At 39.4% G+C, this 20306-nt stretch overlaps 1 protein-coding gene and 1 pseudogene across 1 annotated transcript in view; one reads left to right on the plus strand and one right to left on the minus strand.

Moving 5' to 3' along the window:
* GNPTAB (N-acetylglucosamine-1-phosphate transferase subunits alpha and beta) overlaps positions 1–20306 on the plus strand; it is an 81399-nt gene that overhangs the window by 28717 nt on the left and 32376 nt on the right. Inside the window, exons 3-10 of the mRNA XM_044678734.1 lie at positions 1271–1390; positions 3537–3578; positions 4829–5034; positions 5988–6052; positions 6562–6696; positions 16538–16699; positions 17111–17290; positions 17792–17962. Of these exons, the coding sequence (XP_044534669.1) occupies positions 1271–1390; positions 3537–3578; positions 4829–5034; positions 5988–6052; positions 6562–6696; positions 16538–16699; positions 17111–17290; positions 17792–17962 (1081 nt within the window). The remainder of the gene's footprint in view (positions 1–1270; positions 1391–3536; positions 3579–4828; positions 5035–5987; positions 6053–6561; positions 6697–16537; positions 16700–17110; positions 17291–17791; positions 17963–20306) is intronic.
* LOC123249624 lies at positions 13502–14362 on the minus strand (annotated as a pseudogene).

Below are 20306 nucleotides of genomic sequence, written 5' to 3' on the forward strand. Positions count from 1 at the left end.
ATTAGCTTTTCATTGCATACCTCTTGCATGATCTTTATTCTATTTTTACCTATACTTCAGTTGCTTAAGTAGATTATAAAACATTCACACCTTCTCCTATGTAAGAAAAAACATGTAATAAATACTTGTTAATTGACTGATTCTGGAATTCTTTTCCGTATCCTTCCATAAATCCTCTCTGGGAATGTACCCACTGTGCTAGAGACCTTGCTGGAGATCAGAGGTTCTTAACCTGGTGTCCACAGAACCCCAAGGGGTAATTCTGGTAGTTCTTAAACTTGGATAGGGGAAAAAAGAATTCCATCTTTATTTTAATTGCTTTGTAATCCTGGTTATTCTATTTTATGCATTTAAAAGCATGAGTCTAAGAAAGAGTCTAGGCTTCACCCAACTGATTACCTGTAAGGTTCATGATCCAAAAGTGGTGAAGAAGCCCTTACTCTAAATCCTAATTTAGCATTTTAACTTAATATGGCAGTAAGAAATAAGCTCCAGAAATTTATGAATAGTATTTTTATAATCATTCAAAAGCAGGCCAGAGAACCTGCTAATTTGATATTTGTGAGAATTTAGAAAAAAGGATTCAGGTGAGAAATGAAGAAGCATTCAGAGACTTTAAAAGGGAGCATCTTCAACTTTAAAAAATGTTAAGGACTTTGAAAGAGCCTATACATTCAAAGAGTTCTTTTGCTTATTTTAATTTTTTTGTCTTCATATATATAGGCCTCAAGGGCCTATATTAGCTTTATTTTTTTCTTTCTTTTTTCTTGGCCTATGTCTTGTTTGAGGTGCTTTAAATAAAATGCTTATAAATGTAATAATTCTAGATACATTGGATAGCTTTCTACTTAAAGAAAATGTTATGAATTCTTTTTGTAAAGGGAAAGTTATACTCTCTTTTCCTTTTATCTTCCTTGTTTAAATCTTTGATGTTTACACATTGATTGGCTTTGAAGATTGGTGAATTTGATATGTGTAAAAGCAAAACAATCCAAAAACTAAGTTTCCTTCCAGCTCTAAATTGATGGCCTCAGGATACTAATTCTGTTTAGCACAGTGGTTAAAAACTTCAGCTTTTTTAGATAGAGCTTTTCCCAGTTTGACCTAATAAATTAAGGAGGTTTCACTGTTTTTGAAAATATGTATAAGTACTTAGAGAACATAGTCATGAGTCTTTTATAACTTGTTGATTCAAACTCCTTTAAAATTTTTTGTTGTAATACATATAGAAAATTAAATCTCTAATGTCGAATGGGCCTTTCTTTTTCAGGCTATGCTTGCCTATGCCCATTGATGTGGTCTACACCTGGGTGAATGGCACTGATGTTGAACTGCTTAAAGAGCTTCGGCAGGTCAGAGAACAGATGGAGGAAGAACAGAAGGCAATGAGGTAAGATTGGAGCCCTGCTCCCCCCTCCCCAAAAGCCTTTTGTTGAGGTATCTAGGAGAGATTGGATTTTAAAGTAACCAGCACAAAATTATCTAATGATATAAACACTCAATTTCCCCCTCAGAGACATTTAAACAAGTAAGCACTCTATTAATAGGATATAGATTTTATTTCTCTTTGATTAAATAATGGCTAATTTTTAAGTTTAAAGCAGTTAGTTTTTAGTTACTTTAATTCTGCCAGATATAGTCTCTGACCTCTTGAAGTTTGTAGTATTTGTGTATTTTAAGTATCATATACTTTAAAAAAAAAAACTGTTATCTTCTGTTTTAGAATCAATGCCATGTATCAGTTTTAAGGCAGAAGAGCAGTTAAGGGACAGACAATTGGGGTTAAGTTGACTTTCCCAGGGTCACACAGTTAGGAGGTTATCTGAGGTCATATTTGAACTTCCCTTCTCCAGACCTGGTTTTCCTTCTGCTGAATCACTTAGCTGCCCCATATCATGTGCTTTAAAAAAAGAAAAGAAAAAAGCATAGTATAGTGTAGCTCCCTGACTAAAGACTATTAGATCAACCATCTCACAAAGACCTCAGTGGCCAACCAGGCCTCATTTTATGTACTTCAACAGACCACTGCCATCTGGTTGAAGGAGATTTAAGCTTTTCCCTTTGAGTTGAAATTACTTTGATATTTTGATAAAAATAATTTAACAATAAAATTACAAAGCCAGGTTCTAAAGTAAATATCTTGGTCCCTTTTAATTAAAAACAAAAACAAAAAACAAAAAAACAACCCAAGTATATTAGAGTAATGGCTTTGTTGTCAGACCTTAACTGCTAATGCTATTCATCTCAAATGTAGACTTGTAAAATTAATTTTATAAAGTAGTATTAACTCTACCAGTAACTTGGTCAAAAATAATCTTGGTTATGGAAAACAGTTTTTATAAGGTATCACTAGTCAAGTTTTTCAGGTCTTATCTGAAAATTTGGCCTTTGAAAAATATTTAATAAGAGAAGAGGACATTTGTCATCCTTAGCTTCACATTCTTACTTATTCCACCTAACCAGCCCACAGCTAAATCTTGCTATTTCTGTCTCCTAATCATCTCTTATTCCTCTCCTTTCGACTTCCATACCCAACACTCTAGTTCAGACCCTTGCCACCTCTTGTCTATGACTACATTGGCCTTCCAACTGATTTCATTGTTTTGTATCTCTTCCCTACTCCAATCCATTTTCTACTCAAGTGCCAAAGTGAAATTTCTAAAGCACAGGCCTGGCTGTTGTTACCTTCCTATTCAATAAATTCCCATGGTTCCTTATCACCTCCAAGGTCAAATATAGACTCCTTTTTGGCTCTAAATAACTTGGCCCTTCATCTCTTCATGTCCTGTCCCTGCCATGCTAGGCCTGGAACTCTACTCCCTCACCTGACTTAATTTCCTTGACTTCTTTTGACAACTCAAGTCCTGCCTTGTACAAGAGTTATTCCTGGCCCTTCCCATCTGCTAATTCCATCTTCTTTCTGATTATCTTTATATATTATATATAAATCAGTATAATAATAATTAATCAGTATAATAATAAATATAAAATAATAATTAATCAGTATAATAAATCAGTATAATAATAAATATAAAAAATATTTATATAAATATAAATCTAGATCAGTGGTTCCCAAACTTTTTTGGCCTATCAGCCCCTTTCCAGAAAAAATATTACTTAGCACCCCTGGAAATTAATTTTTTTTTAAATTTTAATAGCAATTAATAGGGAAAGATAAATGCACCTGTGGCCATCACCGCTCCCCTGGATCACTACAGCACCCACCAGGGGGTGGTGGCGCCCACTTTGGGAATCACTGTTCTAGATATTTACCTACTATTTCCTCCAGGAGAATTTACCTTTCCTGAGAGCAAGGACTGGGCTTTTTTGCTATTATCTAGTGTTTGGCACAAAGTGACTACTTAATAAATGTTTGCTGACTAATTGACATAAGGGATGGTAGAATACATTTTGTCATCATTAATTGCTCATCAGTCATTCTCTTTCAGCCTACATGGCTCCTATCTGACACCAACCAAACTTCCCTATTCATGTATGTCCATTTTGGATGACCTTAATTTTATTGTTTTATTCAGAGAAATCCTTGGAAAGAACTCCACAGAACCAACAAAGAAAAGGTAAATATATTAGATTTTATTGAATGAAACTTGAAAAATAAAAGTAATTTTATTAATTTCCATTAATGGTAACTTGTATACATTGATCAATCTGTATTTAATTTGCACAAAGGTTTCAGTCACTGAAATCTCATGCCATTTATGAAGCTAACACTACTATGTTTGGTCCCATCATGGTCCAATGGCATATTCTGGCCTCACGTTAAGAGTGTAACCATTATTTGGGTATTTGAGGGAGAAGGGCCAGGTGGGAGTTGGAATGATTAAGTGAAGATTCTGGAGAGGCCAAGAAGCCTGTTTGGAAGTAAGTGGATAGGACTTGCAGCAATTGAAAATTTTCAGATTTTTCTACTCTAACACAGTAACCATGGGCAGAGCATTGGCCTCTCCTAGCCTCAGGTTCTTTGTCTACTGTAATGATTAGAATGGGTGGTCGCCAAAATTGTAATTAACCCTTAAGTCTCAAGACTGTTAATAGCTATATTTATTAGTAAGAAAAAGAAAATAAGAGAGAAATATAGAAAGAAGGTGAAGAATTTCCTAGCCTAATAATCCAGAGCCTAACAACTCAATGTCTGTCTCCAAATCTCAGCCTCAGAAAACAACCCCCCTCTCCAGCTTCCTGCTGGGTCTCATCTTATAAATCCTTACTACACCCACTAGCTCTCTTACATCACTCCCTAGGAACCAATCCCTGTTCTGCAGTTAGCCTGGCACCACTGGGTGGGGGTGGGGGGGGAGGAAGGGTTGGGACAGGTTGGGGAGGGACAGTGCCTGTGGGATCAATTTTGTGATTGCCTATTGAAAGGGAAGTCCAAATTTCTGATTAATCAAGTCAAAACACAGATTCGTTCTCACACTACAAAATGGGGCTAATTTGCACATTGTTGCAGATAATGATGGTTGTATACATGTTCTTTTTTTTTAAGTATTTTACAAGCCTTAGACACTATAAGGATGTGAATTATTAATTTCTTAGACAATTTACAATGAATAAAAATTTTTTTAAATGGTCTTCCAGTTGGATAATTAGTTTTATTATCCTGGGAGGAAATAAGGGAAAGCTCTAACCTTAAAGTTGTCTTTATTTCCTTGAATTTCTATGTTCTTACCCAAAATGCTTGTCTGTTAAAAACATCCTGATTTTTCAAAGATAAAAATAAAAAGCAGCATAGTTTAATGACATTACTATATTATTATCAGTTTCATTTTTCAAGATTATTAATGATAATGTTCACATTTCCTTCCAGCGAAAAGCAATTAGAATGTTTGCTAACACACTGCATTAAAGTGCCCATGCTCATACTAGATCCTGCTCTTCCTGTCAACATCAGTCTCAAGGAGTTGCCGTCCATTTATCCTTCTTTGCGTTCTGCTAGTGACACATTCTATGTCGCAAAACCCAAAAACCCTTCAACTAATGTTTCTGTCGTCGTTTTTGACAGTCAGAAGGAAGGTAAGCTCCATTTTTATTGATATGAAAAAATGCAACAATTTGCTTCTTTTACATTTGAATTAAAATATTTTGCCTATAATTGAATCAATGTTAGAAGAACATCAAGAGCTATCTGGTAGTTCAGTGGTTAGAGCACCAGGCCTAGAATAGAGAAGACTTGGATTTAACTCTGTCCTCAGACACTTCTAGCTATGTGACCCTGGGCAAGTTACTTAACCCCATTTGCCCAGGCCCTTGCCCTTGTGTCTTAGAGTTCTCCTAAGACAGAAAGTAAGAAGCTATACAGTTCTGAAATGTTTCTTTTCTGCTACATTTTTCAAAAAGTAATCATATTACTAATTGTTCATCTAAAGCCTACATTAATACTTTGTTGGGTTTTTTCCTACTTTTCTAAGAATAGTAAGTATTTTAGGTAATTTAAAGAGCTATGTCAACTACAATAAAACTATTAAGGGTGGTAGGAAATTCCCAAAGGTTATTCAGGCATTGACAGTCAGCCTGAACATATGTAGGCCCATGCAGTTTAATATGTTTTATGACCAATCTCTTGTCTTTGTGCTGCTTATGAAGTGTGGGTCACTTCATAAGTGTGGTGTATAGGCCTTGAGAAGATGAAGCTTGTAAGCCTCTCTACTGTTCCTCCTCCCCCCAGTAGAAAATGTCCCACTACTGTGACTTTGCTATCATCCCTGCCTCTGTTTTGAAAGTCCTGCCCCAATTCTTCCCATCCATTATAGACTTGCTTGAATACTACCTTTTCTTCGAAACCTTCGAAACCTGTCCCAGAAGATGTCCCCAGGATCTCAACTCCTTAGTTAGTCTATACTGTTTTGTGTTATTCTGAAATTATACCGTATCAGCTTTCTGAAGCCATAGATGATTATGTCTTATACTTGTTTTGTATGTTCAGCTTATAATGGGTTCTCAATGCATATCATAATTATATTTTGTAGTCGAAGATGCCCAGGCTGGAATGTTAAAAGCAGTCAGCAAACAGACTGTGTGGAGGGGCTATTTGGTAGGTTGCTACATTACTTATATACATATTTTTAACCCGTACCTTCTGTCTTTAAATCAATACTGTTTATTGGTTCCAAATCAGAAGAGCGCTAAGGGCTAGACAATGAGATTAAGTGATTTACCCAGGGTGACACATATTGGAAGCATCTGAAGCCAAGATTTGAATCCAGGATCTCCCATCATTAGGCCTGGCTCTCAGGCCATTGAAACAACTAGATACCCTCTCCTTAAGGGTTTTTATGGCTTCACTTGTAATAGTATCAGTGATATATGCCCTGTGACTTTGAGAAACTCTTTTGTCATTAATGTTTTTGTCTGCCTTAATATTTGTATTAACCTAAATGGCAAAGGCATTTCTGACATTGTGGCTTCGAATTTTGCATGAAGTAGCATCTTTATTCATTTTCTCATCTCTGATGTCCTATCCATATATGCATGAGTCACAAATAAAGCTCTCAAGTGTAAAATAAGCCAGAGTCAGGAGGGATATATTTTGTCTTTTTTCAGACAACAGACAAAGAAGTACCTGGCCTAGTGCTGATGCGTGACTTGGCTTTCCTGAGTGGATTTCCACCAACATTCAAGGAAACAAGTCAGCTGAGAGTGAAGCTCCCAGAAAACCTGTCCTCCAAAATAACATTGGTAAGGATTTAGAGGTGAGAAGTTGAATATAGAAGGAACCTGACCTTCATTCAGAAGTAAAGAGCATAGTTTGGCTCTGGGCCCACTTGGTGGACGGATATGAGTCCAGTGAAGAAGGGATTCTCCAGGCTTTGTTTCTTGGCCCTTGTGATCACAACAGATCTCCAAAATAGGATCCAGAGCCAAGAAAGACACCAAATAAGGGTCTGGGAGCAACCAAAGTATGCCATGTTCATGTATGTGCATGTGAGTGATTTTACCAGGGCCTGCTCTAGGAACTTCTTTACTCTTTATGCACAACTTTTACCCACTGTATATTAAAAAATAGCAGATTAAAAGGGGGAAGGGGGCATGCTTTTAGAGTCAGGTACCCTAAAAATGGCAGCTGATTGTGCTGGGGCAGACCTTCTATACATATCTGTGCATGAGTGTGTACAAATACATAGAAATAGATAGGACCCCATGCTTGTTTCTCTTTCAGGAGCTGGCTTGTGTGTATCTTTGTGCTAAATCAACACCAAAGGGGCAGCTGGGTAGCTCAGTGGATTGAGAGACTGGAGGTCCTAGGTTCAAATCCGGCCTCAGACACTTCCCAGCTGTGTGACCCTGGGCAAGTCACTTGACCCCCATTGCCCACCCTTACCACTCTTCCACCTAGGAGCCAATACATAGAAGTTAAGGGCCAAACAAACAAACAAACAAATAAATAAACACCAAAAAAGCTCTCTTTATATTGAGCACCTGCTGTGTGCAGGGCCTTGGGCTTAGTGCTGGAGGAGATAGAGTTTAAACAAGATGAAGTCCTTTCCCTTAATGGGCTTAAGAGTTTCATAATTTAGTATTTACTATTGTGGTAAAGACCTTGAAAATTATTGGATGGGAAATGCTAACTACCTGTCCAGGTCAGGGAAGGCTTCAGGGAGGAGGTGAACTTCTTGGTGGAGCAGGGATTCTCCAGGTGAAGGAGAAGAGTCCTAGGGGTGTAATTCATGTCTGCCGAACTTCAGAGATCGGTGCATGCTAAGCAGAGGTGGGGAGCCAGGAGCCCAGCACATTACGCCAGAAGCAGTCTGACAAGCATAGAAATCAATATGATCTAAAAATCTAGCTTTAAAAAAAATTTCCCATGAACTCTAAGCTAAATCTCCCTCATTTTAACTTGTGTGGTTGATGTTTCAAACATGAAACTTATACCAACGCTCAGAAGCCAGAGAGAACCAGCCTGAGAACTGTTGGAACTGGTGCCCAGACATCTTTTGAGGTGGGGTGGGAGTGCCTCTCTTCTGTGGGTCATGGGCAGTCTACATTGGTGGGTGGAGCAGCTGCTGAGTTTGGTGGTAGTTAAGTAGCAGCTGGCCAGGCAAAGTCTCATAGTATCCTGATGTTTAGATTGAAGCATTGCTTCATGAGATTTGTAGAGAGCAAGACAGAAGTCAAGGGAAGCAAAATAGAGACCAGTGATCACAGGGGTCAAGTGGACCCCAACCACAAGGGCCTAGAGAGGGACCTTCTGAGAAGAGTCAGGATGCTCACTTATAGAAGAAGTCAGGGAATATGGTGCCTTCTTTTTCTTCCCATTGATTGAACTGAGGGTGTGGAGCAGTTTAAAGCTTGTTGGGATGCAGGTCAGGAAATTAAGCTGGTGGTTACAGAACTAAAGTGTTTGGCTAGTATCTTTTGCTTTCACCTAGTTATTCTTAGTCCTTCATTCTGACCTGTTAGGATCTTTTTGAATAGCCTTGGCACCAGAGTCTCATCTGTAAGCTAGCTTATATGAATTTACTGTCCACAAGGTTTTAATGATTACCAGATGAGATGATAACCATATAGGTCAGAACCTATAGAAGTACAAGAGTAATTACTGTTGGCAGAGTCAAGATAGTAGCTTAGAAGCAGCAAAATTTGATTCCTCTGTGAAAACCCTTCCACACTAATCAAAAACAAAGTGCTTCCCAGCTGTGTGACCCTGGGCAAGTCACTTGACCCCCATTGCCTATCCTTACCACTCTTCTGCCTTGGAGCCAATACACAGTATTGACTCCAAGACGGAAGGTAAGGGTTTAGGAAAAAAAAAAATGGGGCAGCTGGGTAGCTCAGTGGATTGAGAGCCAGGCCTAGAGACAGGAGGTCCTAGGTTCAAATCCGGCCTCAGACACTTCCCAGCTGTGTGACCCTGGGCAAGTCACTTGACCCCCATTGCCTACCCTTACCAATCTTCCGCCTATAAGTCAATACACAGAAGTTAAGGGTTTAAAATTAAAAACAAAAAACAAAAAACAAAGTGCTTCAAGGAGGACAGAAAACCAAATCCAACAAGAACACAGACCTGAGGAACCCTCTTGCTCAATTCAACTGAAAAGGTTCTCAGAGAAGGTTGAATTCTTGAGTTTAAGGAAAAGAAAGAAGGAAGGTCCCAGAGCCCTTCCCTTACCTACTGTGCTGAGACTCAGTGGTTGGTGGGATCTCAAGGCTAGGACTATAACTGGGACTGAATGCCTTGCTACCACAAAGAAGCTCAAGCCTCTGACCATAGCTGTCAAGGAGGCAGTGGGAGGAGAGAATCAGAGAAGAGGGCAGGCTGGTGGCAACCTTCAGCTAAACACCTCCATCTTGGGCCTCTGCCTCTGGAAGTTTTGGCCTCAGGGCACATTCAGCTCTGCAGATCAGCTCAACTGGCTTAATTCAGTTTATCAGTAGTGTAGAGAAGAAGCCTCCAGAGGGCAGAGAGGATCAGTCTCATAGAGCTGGCAGAAAACCAGAGGAGCAAAGGTGCAGAATGGACAGAGCCAGGTTTAGCAGTGGGAAAGAGTGGCAGGTTTCTCCTGCTCCATCCAACCTGAAAGCCTGTGTTGGCATCTGGGGAAGATTTGGCCTCAGGACCAGTCAGCTCTATTAGCCTAATCCAGTTAATTAGCTGAGCAGAGAAGGAAGCTCCTTCAGGGAAGAAAAGCCCAAACCCATTTATCCGGCAGATAAACAGAGGAGCAAGAATAGAGCCAATAAGGAGGGGGAAAAGGAAAAAAATATGAGTAAACAACAGAAAAAGAAAAAAGAAATTACAATTGACAGCTTCTATTCAGGTAAATAACAAAGATCAAATGGAACAGAGGAGGACCAAGGAATTCCAAGCAAAAACTCAGGAACTCCAGGGAATTGGACCCAGGCTCTGGAAGAACTCAAAAAACAATTCAAAAAACAATTAAGAGAAGTTGAAGAAAATTGGGAAAAGAACTTAAGCAAAATAGGTTATCTCGAAATAGAGGCACATGAAGCAAAACAAGAAAATAGTGTTTTAAAAGCCAAAATTGACCATCCTGAAAACAAGGTAAAGATGGAAAAAGATAAAAACAATTTCCTACAAAGAAAAATAGATCAAAAGGGAAAGGAGGTTCAAATGTTGGATGAAATTCAGTCTTTAAAAATTAGAATTGAACAATTAGAAGTGAATGACTTCACAAGGTATCAAGAATCTATAAAACAAAATACAAAGAATGAAAAAATGAGGAAAATATGAAACACCTCATTGATAAAACAATAGACCTGGAAAATAGAACCAGGAGAGACAATTTAAGAATTATTGGTCTACCCAAAAATCATGACAAAAGGAAAAGCCTGGATGTCATTCTACAGGAAATTATCCAAGAAAACTGCTCTGATATTCTTGAATAAGAGGGTAAAGTAGAGATTTAAAGAATCCACAGATCACCTCTAGCATTAAATCCCCAGTTGACAATGCCCAGGAATGTTATAGTCAAGTTCAAGAACTTCCAAACCAAGGAAAAAATATTATAAACTGCTAAAAAGAAACAATTCAGATACCGTGGAATCACAGTCAGGATTACATAGGACCTGGCTGCATCCACACTAAAGGACAGGAAGAGATGGAACATAATATTCTGGAAAACAAGGGAACTGGGTCTACAACCAAGAATCAACTACCCAGCAAAATTGACTATATTCTTGCAGGGGAAAGTATGGTCATTTAGTAAAATAGATTTCCAAGCATTCTTGAAGAAAAGATCAGACTTAAACAAAAAGTTTGATGGCCAAATATAGAACTCAAAGAGAACCACCTAAAGGTAATTAAGAAAGAAAAAAAATCTAAGGAACCCAATAAGTTAAAATGATTTGTATTCCTACATGAAAAGATGATATAGGCTACTCTTAAAAATTGTTATTATCATCAGGGTAGCTAGAAGAAGTATACCTACAGGTTACAGTGATAAACTGTGTAGGATGATATGTCAAAAATATATATTAAAAACTAGGGATAAAAAAGAGGATAATACTAAGCAAAATGGGAAAAGAGATAAAATGGGGTAAATATGTATTTCATAAAGAAGCACAGAGTGGGAAGCGGGGAAGACCGATACAATGGAAGTAAGGAAGAGGTTGGCAACAAATAATACTTAAATCTTATGCTCATTAGAATTGATTTAGAGAGGGAAGAACAGTCAGATCCATTGGGGCAGAGAATTGTATCGTGCCCTATAGAGAATTAGAAGGGTTATAAACAGGCTGGTGGGGAGGGGAGCAATACAAGGGAGGAAGAGGTTGAGGGGGTCGTTTAAAAGGCAATATAGGAAGGGAGGAGGTGGGAAGGGGAGTAACATTAAGGAGGGGGAAGGGGAGAGATTGACTAAAAGTGAAAAGTTGGAGGGGAAGGTAAGAGGAATAAGAGAAAAGGCAGAATCAAAGGAGGAAGTCAAAATGGAGGGGAATACACAGACAGTATTCATAACTGTGAATGTGAATGGGATGAACTCACTCATAAAAAGGAAGAGGATAGCAGAGTGGATTAAAAACCAGAATCCTTACAAGAAGAGTAATTACCCAGTTTATTAGGCATATTGCCCAATCTGTTTCATCTGTAAGTTTCATCATAGGATGGACGCATTATTTGTGGATAATTCCAAATGAGTCCAAATAAGGACAGTGCCATGCCCAGAGTTATGTGCTAAGTCACTGGAGGCCTTCCTGGTCATCCTGGATATAGCAGCCGGACTTGGGAAATTAAACCTTTGTCAGAGAGTTTTGTTATAAAAATATTTTCCCAGTTTGTTGCTTTCCTTCCAATTTTGGTTGTATTGTTTTTGTCTTTACAAAACACTTTAATTTAATATTTATTTTTTATTAATTAAATTAATATTTATTTAAATTTAATATAATAAAAATCACTTATTTGACATTTTGTAATTTTCTCTATCTCTTGCTTGGTTTTAAATTCCTTCACTTCCCATAGGTCTGACAGGTATACTATTCTATGTTCACATAATTTATGATTTCCCTCTTTATATTTAAGTCATTTATCCAATTTGACTTTATCTTGGTATAGGGTGTGAGAAAAAACCTAATTTTTTCCATACTATTTTCCAATTTTCCCAACAGTTTTTATCAAATAGTGAGTTCTTGTCCCAAAAGCTGGGATCTTTGGGTCTCTCATTTTTTTTTAAAGTGTTCTGTGTATTTATTGTTTTATAGCAGAATGCCCAACACAGATTATCATAACTGCCAAATAATCAGCTGTGTAAAATAGTATATATAGTGCTTAAGTACAAATGGGACACATGATTTTTTTTCTTTAAATAAATTAAACACAAATTTATGGTCTTACAAAATAGTATTAAACTAGATGGTCTAAGTTGATCTCTGTTATAAATAAAAGGGGTCCAAAGGAGATGTATAGATGTACAATGATGTTGATGTATCTATCTTTACTCTCCTTAGTTGTAGTTGATGGGGAACACCTACCCTGATCACCCTTGACTACTGCTGTAAGATATCCCTTTCTCTTTAACAGCTGCCCAGTAAGGACCCTCGAGAGATTAGGTAGATGGGTAACCTTTCCAGGTCCAACCTGGGGTTGGTAAATTAATATTGGGCTATTGATTTGTCTTGGATAAAGTTTAGGATCTGACTGCATTTGACTCCCTTCCCCAGGGCCATGATAGACTACTCAGGAAGGTACTTATTGTTGAACTTTATCTATAATCAGGGATCTTTATCTATAACCAGGGAAAGGATAACAAGGTCAAGGATTGGGAATTGGAGACCCTATGGGATCTATTATCTATAAACTAGTTGACAATAAGGACTGGAGGCTATTGATCAGGTCAGAGCTGGAGATTTATTCACTCCTACTATCTCTGGCTAGACCTAGCCACAGCCAAGCCAGATAATAGGGAAGCTATTGATGGCAGCTGTATTGATGATCTTATTCTCTCAACTTTCTCACTACCTCTAGCTCTCACTATCTATCAGGAAATATTCAGATTTATTCCTATCCTCTTCTTCTTAGACCTTCCTGCCACCCTTCAACCACCCACTCAGTCCAGCAACTTCCCAGTCCAGAGACTCTTGTCCAGAGACCTCCAGAGAGAGACCTCCCTCAAAGTGGCTGTCAAGGGTATTTATACGGTGGGGCCAACCAGTGTTGGCCCCTAGCTCACAGTACCTGGGAACATTCCAAGTCTTCCAACTGGCATCCCTGTCAGTCAAGGTGGCATCCATCACTTCCCAGATTATGAATATACATCTGCCTCCTTGGACCCACAGTAACTGTTATTTTCCCCAAAACCAATAGAATCAATATACTCAATCATCATCAGTTCCATTATGTGAATAATGGATCACAATAAATGAGTCCCTTTTTCTAAGAGCTTTTTCTGGCTCTTCTACAAATATAATCTGGCCTGGATAAAAAGACAACAGGAATTTCTTGAAGGTCAGTGGTCTAAAATGCTAAGTATGGTTAAGTATTCTACATGATCTATATTCACTATTTCCATTTTTAGGTAGAATGTACTTAGATTATTTTCTTCAATTCATACAGGACAAGTACAAAAGCTCTACCCATGCCTCTAAGAACATTGGATCAGACACCCTTGAAGAAAGCTTTGCCACCCTCATCTTTAGCAATCTTCCTCCAGCAGTCAGTTGTTCCAATGTACATGATATTAGCTCCTTTATGCTCAGACTGCATCATCATTCACCACCTTACTGTATCAGAGGGATAGGAAACCACACCTGCTACAGCAGTCACTGTTTGTGCAATCATCCAACTTATCACAATATGAGTGTTCTTAGGATCCGGAAGCATACCTTTTGCTGTATCTTAGATTCCAAAGTAGGCTGCTCTAAAGATAATAATACCCTGCACTGAGACATTGAAACCTTGATATATGCCCCAAATTCCATCAGACTTGGAGATTTTCACAAGGCAGTTTCCCAGGCTTTTGAATTCTCTCTCAGTGCCAGATTTCTCAACATCAGCTGCCAGGTGGGTTCTTGCAAAATCCAAAGGGTAAATAAAGTAGATAGAAGTGGCTCTAGCTGCACCACCAGAGGCAGGATTACCAGGATTACCAAAATTGTGTGTGCTTGTCCACTCCTCTCCAAAACACCTGCTTATACTTCTCCTTAAAGGAAAAGGTGGGGATATATCTGATGACATTTGCTAAGCTACCCTGCCAGAAGGAAAGCATCCCTTGTTCCTTTGGAATTCAGACTATACAGTCCATAATGTCTTTATACTGCTTATCTACAGATATTTGTTTACTTGCATGCTGCACCTGCAATAGTAGTGGTCTTGGAAATAGCAGTGGTGATGTCACCAGCCAAGAAGTCTTTGGGAAAGGAGATGGCCTGTTCTGTCATCAGTTACAGAGGGGATAGGTGGTGGAATTGGAAACAGAAAGCTGGTATAAGAGGGCTAAAAGCTGGGGAACGCTTTGCTGTCTGAACAGACCCTTGCTACAATTCAGAACAAAAGCCCTCTCATCTTTAAAAAAAAAAAAATCCTTACCTTTTGTCTGAAGAGATCAGAAGGAAGCAGAGTGATTTTGAAAGTGTGTAGAATTTGTTATAAGCTTTTTTTTTTTTAACTGTTACCTCATCTGCTTAAGATCAGTTTTTTTTTTAACCCATACCTTCTCTCTTAGAATGGATACTTAGAAGAGTGATAAAGGCTAGCCAAACAAGGTTAAGTGACTGACACAAGGTCACACAGGGAGTGTCCCAGGCTAGATTTGAATCCAGAACCTACTAGCTCCAGATCTGGCGTTCTATCTACTGTTCTCCCTTGCTGCCTCTCCCTCTTATTTTCTTGTAAAAATTAAGGATTACTTGGTACATTCCTAGCCTTCTCCTGCTTCCCTCCCCAGAATTCTTTGTCATACATTGCATTTTCCACAATAGATGCTTTAAAATTTTAATTGACATTTGATTCCCTCCTTAAATTTCCAGATAGAGCCCCTCAAATCCAATTGGCAGTGCTCTTGCTGAACAAAGTCTGCCTAGTCTTCTGGAGTACAGTTCATGCATCGTCAGGAAACAGTCTTCTTGTATGAAGATCTAATGGACCAGAAAATTTCATGTTGGGGAGAGGCGAGGGAGTGAACAATATGTCCAGCTATTTCTCACATTATCTGCCACCAAAAACAATAGCCCTACTACACCCCTTTGCTCTAAGGCCTAGGAGACTTCAGCAATGAGAATTAAAGTCTAGATTTCTTCTAACTGGATTGGGTCTTTCCTAGATAATGAAAGAAGTGGCCTGGCTCATCCCTAACATCTCCCATTTTTTTTTGGTTTGTTATCCATAATTTATGGCCTATAGTAGGCTCTTAGTGAATGCTTGTGGATTAACTGACTAACTGAAAAATTAATTATGTGTTAATCGATCATGAAGGTAAGATCCTTGAGGGCAGAGACTTCTGAATGCTTTGTCTTTGTTTCCCCATTGCCCAGGCATAGCAGGCAAGTAATAAAATGCCTATTGAATGCCTGATTCATTGTTCCTATAGAAAGGGCTCTTTCATTATTTTGTCTTTGTATCCCCAGTTGGTGGCACAGCCGTTGCCTGATAGATGAGCTGCTGCTCTTCCTTTCCATATTTTTCACTGCCCATAACTCCAGCATTGTTTTTGTCTTTGTCAGTGCCATGCAGAGTTAATTTTCCCTTCCTATTTCCCTCTCTTCCAGCCTGTACTTATTAATTTAGGAACTCTCTCCTCTTTTTCATTTCATTTGGGAGCCTCTAAAATGTCCTAATAATGGGCTGATAAGAAAAGTGGGATCTCTACTAATATCCCTGTATAAAGGTAAAGGAAAGTTATAAATTTTGAAAATAGCTCTACTAAGCCACCACCATTGTCAACTTATTTTCTTGTCCAACCTATTCTTTGGGGTGTACTTTGGAATTCCTTCCCCTCTGGAGATCCTTACACATTTGGACATATAAGTGGCAACAATGGATAGAGCTCTAGGCCTGGAGTTGGAAGGAACTGGGTTCAAATCTGGCTTTAGATACTTCTTAGCTGTGTGACCCTGAACGAGTCACTTAACCAGATAGCCTAACCTTTGTCACTCTTTTGTCTTAGAATTGATAGTAAGGCAGAAGATGAAAGTTTAAAACAAAACAAAACAATACACATGTCTACCCTTCATGGTATTCATTTTGGCTACATCCCTAAAGACTGCTAATGTTGGTTTCAGTTGAACTATACTTGGCAGACCATGTGGACCTCCATATGCACCAGGAAGCTGTCCAGCAGGCCCTTGACTCTGCCCACAAGCAGCCATTCCACTTTGGTTTGCTATTCAGAAACCAGTTTGACTATCCTTTTGATATCTCTGCTCTGAACAATTCTACAGGAGAGGACAGGGTCTACAGCTACAAAGCCAGTGGACTGATTACATTTCAGCATTTATTTCTTGGGGGATTCTTCCTCCACAATTAATCGTGTTAAGGAAATACCCTGAAAACTAGAATTTAGAAGGTCTGAGGTGACTCTTTTTCTCCTGGGAAACCTTTTTCTGATGCCATTTTGTTCTTGTGTAGTTGCAGTTGTATTCGGAAGCCAGTGTTGCTCTTCTGAAATTGAATAATCCAAGGGGTTTCCAGGAATTGAATAAGCAAGCTAAGAAGAACATGACCATTGACGGAAAAGAGCTGACTCTCAGTCCTGCCTATTTGTTATGGGATCTCAGCGCCATCAGTCAAGTAAGGAATGGATAGGGATTTTGAAGCATTACTAGTAATTAGAATCAAGGGCCTGAAAAGAAGAAATAAAGAATTACCTAGATGTGGAACCTAATACATACTACAGTAGGCTAACAAATAATTAGGTTCTTTTACTTGTTCAGGTTCCCATTCTCTTCCTGCCTCCAATTTCAACTTTAGTAGGGAGCAATTGGGTCACCATGTCAGGAGGAAGAGTCCTGAGGCCAGGGTGGACCCATAAGAAGAGAATTATTTCCCCTTGTCCTAATAGGACGCCCCTCTGTGCAGGCCCTACTATCTGCACTGATGTAGTTCATAGCCCACAAACTGCCATTTGTGTAAAATTTCCCTTCTCAACCCCATGATAGAAGTGTCTCTGAGGTAACTTAACAAGCTGAATTCTTCTTGAAGTCTAAACAGGATGAAGATATTTCTGCCAGCCGTTTTGAAGATAATGAAGAGCTGAGATATTCTTTGAGGTCCATAGAGAAGCACGCCCCATGGGTGAGAAATATCTTTATCGTAACCAATGGGCAGATCCCTTCCTGGCTGAATCTTGACAACCCTCGGATAACCATAGTAACTCATCAGGTAAATGTCCTTCAGTCAGTCAATCTCCAAGCATTTGTTAAGCACCTCTTGCATGCCAGGCATTCTTTTCATCTACTCAGAATACAAAGACAGTAAAAGTAACCCTGCTCCCAAGGAGTTCATGTCTGTGCCATTTCTTTTTTCTGTCTTAATACGGTGCTGCAAGGATTGCCTCAGATAGGCAGTCTTTACATTTGGATTTTTAACTCAAAATTTTATCTCCTACTCTGTGATTGATACTCGAGCATCAGGTCAACAAAGTTAGTAAAGGCAGTGGAAGGCCCAAGTGGTGAAGTGGGGAGAGAGTGCTCATAGAGATGCTCATGCCCCAAAGGGAAGGAGTTTAAGGGAATCATCCCTTGGTGGCAGAAAGGTTTCCTTTAAGTCAAGGAAGATTGATCCTCAAGTAATTGCTAGGGGAACTGTGAAAAATGTGTTGGTTTATATTGAGTCTTTTACTAAAACATCAACATTAACCAACCCTTTATCTTGTCTTCATAGGAGGTATTTCAGAATTTGAGTCATTTGCCTACTTTTAGCTCCCCTGCTATTGAAAGTCATATTCATCGTATTGAAGGGCTGTCCCAGAAGTTTATTTACTTAAATGACGATGTGATGTTTGGGAAGGACGTCTGGCCAGATGATTTTTACAGTCACTCCAAAGGTCAGAAGGTGAGTAACTGGGAAGAAAATCTCTACCTAGATGAGAAATCAAACCATAGGTCAGTTGAACAAGCATTTATTGCAGTGGTTCCCAAACTTTTTTGGCCTACCGCCCCCTTTCCAGAAAAAATATTACTTAGCCCCCTGGAAATTAATTTTTTAAACATCTTAATAGCAATTAATAGGAAAGATAAATGCACCTGTGGCCATCACTGTGCCCATTTTGGGAATCACTGATCTAAGTGTTCACCAACCATAAGACAAGATTGTATATACCTATAACAACCAGAGGTCACAGATTTTCCAGAAGAGTCTCAATTTCCAGGGAAAAATAGTTTTTTAAAATGAGGTTTGGGTCTGTAAGGACATTATAGTGTGAGAATACCTTGACAAGTTCTCACATGCTTGATCTTGTGTAATGTGATCATGATCCTACCTTTAATGGTGCCCAAGATTGCATTGGCTATTGAGAGAATGGGAGAAAGAGCACCCAGATCAGACATTCATATACCAATAGAGTAATAGAGCTAGTAGAACAGAGGCCAGTCCCATTGTTTTTATAAACGAGAACATCTGAGCCCAGAGAGGGTAGCTTTGTTTAAACCTGCTAAGATCTAATCTGCCTTTTGGAAGGAAATTCTTGAAGGCTCCAAAACAAAAATGAGAGATAAGGAAGGACTACAAATTTTCTTTGAGTTCTGGGGTTCACAAAAGCAAATTGTGATTTGGAATTCAAGTTGTAAACCCTGACCAAAGTTAATGAGAACCAGCGAATCTCCCTGTCCATTTAAGGGAAATTAATCCACCCTTCTTATTTCTGTATGAGATTGAGAAAAGTAATTGTTTTAGAGAACCAAATAAATCACCCTCTTGAACCTCACATTTTTAATCATCAAAGGAGGTAGCATGATGTAGTGCAGAGGAATGCTGGATTTAGTCATCGAAGGATCGTAGTTTTAAAGCTAGAAGAGATTATAGAAGATTCCCCTTTATTTACAGATGAGTAAACTGAGGGCTTGGTCAGGTTCGCACAGCTCTTCAGCTCATGTTTGAGGCAGGATTAGCACTCCCCAAGCCCATTGGTCTGTCCACCATGCTGCCTTCCTGCCCCCAAGAACCTGAGTTCACATCTCAACTCTGCCTTGAGTCAATCATTGAACCTCTCTCTAACTTCCTTTTTTCACCTTTAAAACAAGTGGAATGACCTCTAAAATACCTTTAGTTCTAAATTTTATCCAGTGATCCCAATAGACTAAAACTAGGCTGTTTGTTACATGATGCAGGGAAGGGATTACAAGGAAATATGAAACCCTGCATGTGGAAACATAAAGGACTCCAGAACAAAGTGTTGGTCATGGCACGAGTTCAATTGAAAAAGACTTGGGAAAGGGCAACTAAGTGGTAGAGTAGATAAAGAGCCAGGCCTGGAGTTAGGAGGTCCCGGGTTCAAATCTTGTCTCAAACACTCCCTGTGTGACTCTGGGCAAGTCACTTAATCCCAATTATCTAGCCCTTTTCCTTCTGTCATAGAGTGGTTATTAGGACAGAAAGTAGGGTTTAAAAAAAAAAAAGATTGAGAGGTGGGGGCGAGTTAGTCAACTTCAAACACAGCTTGCAAGCCTGAGGAGTCAGAAAGGAAAGAGGGCTCTCTAAGAGCCCCTGAGATGGTCCCTTGCTTTCAGGGCAATAGAACACCCAGGAAAAGGAGACAGTCCTGCCATAGGCCCACACTAGCCTGGGGATGAGGAGCCAGAATAGGAATTAGCAACTTTGATTAGACTGAATGGCTTATTTCTTTGAACTGCCCTTTGTGTGAGATGCTGAAGAGGGGGACCAGGGTGGGTGAGGGGACCCAAAGCCATGTGGGAGACTGAAGGAAATGGAAAGGTTTGGAACCAGGGAATTCATGGTGACTGTTTCAGCTCTCTAAAGGCTTGTTGTATGGAAGGGAGAGGGTGAGCCAGCCTTACTCCATAGGCCTCTAGAGTGTGCCAGTGTGGTGCAGTCACTAGGAAGACAGAAATGAGGTCTTCATCACTGGAAAGTGGGAGTGTTCAGGCACAAGCATCTGTCAGGGATGCTTTGGGGCCAGTGGTAGGCTCTGTAGGTACTTTCTTCCAACATCTTGGATTCTGCACTTTCAGGAGGAGCTGGCAGTCTGTCTAGTTCCCTTATAATGACACTTGATGCAAGTAAATGGCTCCTTTCTGCAGAGCTCTTAGGATTGTTTCCAGACTCAGGGATGGTCATTAACTGCTCAGGAAGCAGACTTCTGAGATGTTGATTATGTAGGGGAGGAAAGAGGAGGGGGGGGGGAGAGAGAGAGGAGGAGAGAGAGAGGAGGAGGAGGGGG

Source organism: Gracilinanus agilis, chromosome 5 (assembly GCF_016433145.1).
Source record: "Gracilinanus agilis isolate LMUSP501 chromosome 5, AgileGrace, whole genome shotgun sequence".
Taxonomy (NCBI): domain Eukaryota; kingdom Metazoa; phylum Chordata; class Mammalia; order Didelphimorphia; family Didelphidae; genus Gracilinanus; species Gracilinanus agilis.